The following is a 6,801-nucleotide window of genomic DNA, read 5'->3' as shown; positions in this document are numbered from 1 at the left end:
TTGTTGACAGTCCCAAGCTGCAAAAGGAGGCAGTTAAAGTAACAAGTAAAACTAACACAATGAAAAACCTAAATACAGACGAATGCATACCAGACGGGGGCATTATACCCCATGTTTTGTAGACGGGCATGAACTCTTGGTCACTAGGGTGACACATCCACTTGTCACCCTTTATGAAAAAACAGCGACTCTTCTAGTTCCTGTTAGAGTCGGAGGTGTCGCACACGAACCTCAACAAAGGGCTCCTGGGCACAAAACTGTACATGCCCTTGGACTGAACGATCTCAGTTGGATGGTAACAGTGGAAAAATTCTTCCACCATCAACCTATGTGCCCCGTCGGACCTGGCCCCATACAAGACCTCCACACCGAGGAAAACCCTCCAAGCGTTTAGGGTGATTTGGGTGACAGCCAACCCTAAGTATTGAAGGAGATGATGGTGGAGGGTGCTCAGGGGGAATCTAAGCCCTGCTTTCAGCATTTGCTCATAGACTCTGACGCCTTCAACACCCTCATAATAACACTTCTCTATTTGTAGGGTAGATGGAGGGGTATGTGATCGGGTATTTGGTACTTCTCCCTAAGTGTTTTGAAGTGCGACTCTTTAACGGTAGAAATGAAGTCGTTGACCATCCACAAGGGAAGTATTATAAACTCCCTAAGTCCATCAGGACCTATGATAGATTGGGTTGGGGGTTCAGCACCAACTAGGCCATTAGTAGAATCACCCTTTAACCTATTCGTGTCCAAATCCTTATCCCTTTACCTTTTAGAAGGTGAGGTGGTCGATGGATTCCTTTCTTCACTTGAGGTGCCAGGGTCATTTTGATCTAACGGGAACACCTCATCGTAGCCCGCCCCTTCGCAGACACACTAGATGACGAGGTGTTCCCGTTAGGTCAAAACGACCCTGGCACCTCAATGATGTTTTGGGTGAAAGTGCAAGTGAAAATACTGAAAAAAAACGTGCATGCATAATCTCAAACCTAATTGAATTTGGTAAAATACATCTCTGAACTATTCACAAATTCCAAAACTTAGCACCAATCATCAAATAAATAAATAAAGAAAAATGATTCCTTTAGGAATATTTGAGAGTGTAAGGTGCATGCAAATAAACATGAAACAGAGTATACCTGTTTCTTAATGCATAATCGTCAAGAAAACAACCTACAACCTTAAATTATCTTTGATCATTACGCTTGTCTCATGTGATAACTTTGGCTTCTTCTTCATTAGCATATAAGTTGGGCGGTCCATGCAAGTCAGATCCAATTTTTTTGAGCACTTTATATATATTTAAAACAAAAAAACATTTGGAATGACTGAGGAAAGAGGAAAGTGCAAAATAGAGAGAGAGAGCAATAAACTTACAGCAACAAAGCATCATTGAGCAAGGAATAGTGGTGGCCTAGTGGAAAAAAAGGTCAAAGCCTTCTTTTGTTGTGCTACACATTGGTACTGTGGAGACTATGGCCCAAAGTAACAGGTTTGGCTTTGGACCCGTTCGAGGACACCAGTCCATCCGAGGAGTTAACGTGGCTTAAGCAATCCATGTTAAACATATCACTGGAAACAAAGAAAACAGGTCCGAGGAGGAATTTCTCCTCAGACACTGAAAATCCGGAGCGAAAGGGCATCCAAGCCACTAAAGCCCATCCCCTAAATACGTGAAAAGGAAGGAAATACAAAATATCTAAGCAAAAGCTGTCACCACCACATTGAATGCACTACAGCTACTTTCCTGACCGCATTAATGTGGAGAAGACTCTTGAATAGTGCTACCTTGACTACCGCAACTCACAAAGAACTGAAAGAGGTGTCTAATGGGACAGATGCTCAAGTGGAGGTTTGGATGATCGACAAGTGTAAAGCCCAGATTATAAGAAAATGCCTATATAATGTGTAGAAGCCCCCATAAGAAAGGGAGAAGGGAAAAAAGAAAAGAGAGTACTGTAGCATGCAAAGGAACCCCACTGCATTGATCTGTATATGCAAATTAAGTTTTTAGCCCTATCAGATCATGTGATTTTTCAATATAATGGCTTTTGTTCTTGTTCATGTGTTACTTTATTCCATGCAATACCCCGTTTAACTTATTAAAACCTAGTTCTTTGATCCATACTCTACAAAAAATTCACTGTGTTGGGCTCTTTGGACCAAGACTTACAAAATAGGGGTTTGGGCTCCAAATTGTGCACCTACAGGTACTATCCTCCATATACGTTGTCATTGATCAAAAACTAATAGCTAAGATTCTTAGCTAGAAAATTTCAAACAGCATTCCAAGGTATTAAAGCAAAACCAGATATAGAGTATAAACACAGTTATAACAATACCAAATTGTTCCCAATATAATGCTAATAAAATTTACGAGCACAAGGAAAATTAAGAATGAAAATTTTAAGATATATCCTAAATAAGAGAAGGCTAAAAGAACAAAGGGTTACCAAGTCCAAGACCAACTGCACCTGAAGACACCAAAATGACCTCATAGCCTCCAGAGTTCAATTGTTTAAGCTGCATGGGTTTCATTGGTTATGGGGTGAGGAAAACGTTAACAGCCACAACAACTACGATTATTATGAGATTGTTTTAGAATAATTTTAGTTTTCAGAACTCGTGTAAAAACTGCCCATTTTGACACTAATAGAGTTAAAAAATAAATAAAAAATAAATAAAAGAAAAAAACCATTCTCCCATTCTATAAAATAACATACCTGCTCACAGAGAGCCCCTAGTCTGACAAGTGCTAATCTTCCATCCCCTCGTTTTGGTCCTACTGCTCCCTCAAGCCACTAAAAATTTGTTTTCTATTTTTATTCTCTCCTCATTCTTTTTATTGCAAAGTAACACCACCCACATATTATATAGCCTACATGTATATTTAGAAATATATAATAATACATCAATTCACAATATTACTTTCTCAAAAAAATAAAAAAATAAAAAAAATCAAATCACAATATCTTCTTTCTCAAATACATATCTTCTCCCCCTCTCCCCGAAAAATATACTTTGAAACACATTGTGGCCTTATTTGGTTTTTAGGCCCGAAATAAATTTATAGTTGAATAGTGATTGTTTGGGCAATTAGGAATGTTCAAAATAAATTTTATTTTGAGCATATCCAAACCCATCCAAAGGTTATTCTTGATGGAGCAATTGGTTTTCTGTAGGTGTATCAAAAGCTGGTAGCTGCTCAGTGATTTGTTTTGTTTATTTCTCTTACAATGTTTTTCTTCTACACAATGTTTGTTTTCTGTACATTGTTGTTTCTGCACTGTATTGTTTTATGCATATTTGGTTGTTTTTTTGTACAGTGTCTTTTTCTACACAATGTGCTTTCTGTACATTGTTGCTTTTGCACATTGTTTGTTTTCTGCATAATTGGTTGTTTTCTGCAAAGTAGTTCTAGTTTCCCCTGTATTGATGTTACAAGGTTCTTATGTAATGTTTTCTCATACTTTATCTAATAAAATTTCAATCTTTTATCTCAAAAAAATTTATCAGGGTTTGTTCTAAACAGAGAATTAAATTGTTGGATTTTGAATTTGTGATATTGGTGGATGGGGTTGATATTTGTATTTGGCTGAGAGAGAGAGAGAGAGAGAGAGAGAGAGAGAGAGATGAGGGTACAAGGGCATTGGGGTTGGGGTTTTAGAAGTGAGAATAGACAATCATTGGCTGAAAAAGCCAGCTTTTTTTACTATATATTTTATTTTTGCTACTATTTATGGGTCTCATTGTACTATTTCAATTAACTTAGCTTTTGGCTTTATCTGCCATACTTTTAATAAAAAGAATTTTCCCCAATGGACACTTCATGTGTGATTTTTTTCTTTTTTAGGATTTATTTCTTTCAATTGAACATGAAATTTAGTACCCAAATTGAAGATTTAATCTAGTACTTTATCAAAACAGTGGGTAGTCAACAAATTATTAGAGATTTTACATATGACTCAGTGACGTGACTGATTCTTCTGTGTAGTCCTGCATTAGTTAATTGCATTAGTTAATGCAACTTTTATTGGGAGCTGTGTCTGGAGAAATATTTAAAAAGATATTAATAATTTATAAGGACTAGAATCTAGAATGCTCTTTCACATATTTTTTCACATTGCCCTCTCTTTTTCAGTTTCACTTACCCTTCACTAAATTGATCGCTTCATTTATGATATAATTAAAATTCTGCTTTTGTGCTTTCACCCTCCAAAATCAATATTCCTTTAAAAAAAAAATTGCACTTTTAGATTCAAATATCATAAATAATTATATATATTATTCTTGTAAATAAGCATTTGTAGGAATAGAACCTCCAAGAAGTGACTCCATTCTTTAAATTTTGTTTTCCCAAAAGTTGAGCATCATTTTACAACACCTAGTATGCGTTTGGATACCGCTTATTTTGTTGAAAACAAAAAACTAAAAATAATTAAAAAAATTATTGTTCACACGTGGGTTACTGTTCATTTGCCTACTGCTCCTTTAAAAAATAAAAAAAGGCCAAAAACGCAGACACATCTGACGTAAACACAAACGCAAACTAAACGACCTAGTGTCTTCCTCTCTTTGAGGAACTTGAGAAGCAATAGATGATAGCTCATTAGACCAAATTTTATAATGTATACTCTGTTAAAGCATTTGAACCCATATGACTACAAAGTGAAGAAAAGGAAGTTTAGTGTCTTTTTTGTCTCTATTGGATTCTATCTCATCATACATAATGGATGATTGGTTGATGGGAGTAAATTAACCCATGTGAGAAGAAGTTAAATGATATTTTGGGTGAAAGTGAAAGTGAAAATACTGATAAAAAATGTGCATGCATAATCTCAAAGAATTTGGTAATATACGTCTCCCAACTATTCACATATTCAAAAACTTAGCACCAATCATCAAATAAATAAATAAAGAAAAATGATTCCTTTAGGAAAATTTGAAAGTGTGAGGTACATGCGAATAAACATGGAACATAGTATATACCTGTTTCTTAATACATATAATTTTCAAAGAAACAACCTACAATCTTAAATTATCTTTAATCATTACACTTGTTTCATGTGATAACTTTGGTGTCTTCTTCATTGGCATATAAGTTGGGCGATCTCTGCATGTCAGATCCAATTTGTTTGAGCACTTTATATATATTTAAAACAAAAAACATTTAGAATGACTGTGGAAAGAGGAAAGTGCAAAATAGAGAGAGAGACAGAGCAATAAACTTACAGCAACACAGCATCATTGAGCCAGAAGCTACCATTACGCACGGGATACTTTTGGACGGACACAAGGGAAATATTAAGCTGTTTACTGGAATCCCCCATGAAATGATATTTATAAATTTCATCGAACTCTTCTTTAGACTGTTGCTTGCCCTCATCTTTAAATGGATTTAGCGAGATATCAAGTACAATACAATTAAGAAATATAATACCATTGTCTTCAAAAAGTTCGATATCACTGTCTTCCCCACTGTCTTCCTCTTCCATTTTAGCAACAAAGGTGAACATTAAAAGGCAGAATGTCTGATCAGCAACATGGAGCAAAGGTAACTTCGGACAATACTCAACTGCAAATTCACCATCCTCAAAAAATCGCTTAATGTCCAAACGTCCGTGGAAGTACAGATCCGCATCTATATTGTGAGACTGTACGCGGACAATCCCATCTAGAACGAAACCCCAATAGATAGTGTTATCAACAATAGTACTTCGTCTTCCACGAACCGGGTCATGATAATAAGGACGTAGCTTGCGTTTGGGAGGCTCAAGTAATGTCCAACATCGATCGATCACATGATAAACATAGAAAGTAGCAAACAAACTCGCATCTTCATCAAGAATCTGTTTTTTGGAATCGAGAGTAGCGTAATAAGCAGGATCATGTTGAGCAACAAGAATCTGTTTTTTGGAATCGAGAGTAGCGTAATAAGCAAGAGAACGAGCCGAGAGTGAAAACCCAAGAGGAGGATTGGGCAAGGGTTCCCATGTATTTGAATCGGGGTCATAAACCTCCATCCAGCCATACCCTTTTGCTTCTACTTCTGAAGCAGAAACGCTACCTAACACATATAACTTATCGTCGAGGACGAGGCAAGGAGGTTCGAACCTCTTAGGAAAAGTCATGGTAGCAACAGGTTTCCAACCATCATCAGGAGTGCTAAGGTCAAAGCTGCGCACTTTAAGAAAACGAGCGAATTCGGGGGTAGTTACGCCGGCGAAAGGTTCAGAATCAGGATTCATGCCGCCAAGAGAGTACAGACTGGACCCTATCACTGCATGTTCTCTGTATGCGCAAGCTAACCAGACTTTAGAAAACGGACGGAGCGGTTTCTCGACGGTAGTTACGGAATGAAGAAAAATACACTCAGGATCTGGGATCTTAATGCTATACCACTCTGCCTGTATTCCATCCCTCGTAGCTGACGTTGAAGCAAATAAAGCGATCTCGAATTGCATCGCCAAACCTTTCCCTTTCCCTTTCCCCTCCATGTGTTTTGTGTTTTGTGTTTTGAAGATTCAGAAAATAAAAAGATGACAATTTTCAATTTTGAGAGTGTGTGGAGGCTCAAATCGATTACGATTTGGGGTTTAGGGTTGGGGTTCCGTTTGCTTGGGTCTCCAATCCTTTAAATATTCAAAAAAAAAAATCATCAATGGGCTATACGCTATTTACTGTCCATTAATTATGCACGGGCTCATTCGGGCATAAAGCCCACAATGTGTTTCAAGCTTTTTGGGGGAATATAACAGACCATAGACTAAATAAATTTATCAGGTCTCAAAAAAAAAAAAAAAA

The 6,801-nt window shown here is 37.0% G+C and overlaps 1 protein-coding gene across 1 annotated transcript; it reads right to left on the bottom strand.

Moving 5' to 3' along the window:
- Positions 1–5,022: 5,022 nt before the first annotated feature.
- On the bottom strand, positions 5,023–6,595 carry LOC115966797. Its single transcript, XM_031085954.1, has 2 exons — positions 5,230–6,595; positions 5,023–5,110 (listed from the first exon to the last, which is right to left on the bottom strand). Exons 1-2 carry the CDS (start codon positions 6,492–6,494, stop codon positions 5,023–5,025), a joined length of 1,353 nt encoding a protein of 450 aa, XP_030941814.1. The 5' UTR covers positions 6,495–6,595.
- Between the last annotated feature and the right edge of the window lie 206 nt (positions 6,596–6,801).

The sequence above is a fragment of the Quercus lobata genome, chromosome 11 (assembly GCF_001633185.2).
Source record: "Quercus lobata isolate SW786 chromosome 11, ValleyOak3.0 Primary Assembly, whole genome shotgun sequence".
Classification (NCBI taxonomy): domain Eukaryota; kingdom Viridiplantae; phylum Streptophyta; class Magnoliopsida; order Fagales; family Fagaceae; genus Quercus; species Quercus lobata.
This window is presented reverse-complemented; position numbering and strand designations above follow the sequence as displayed.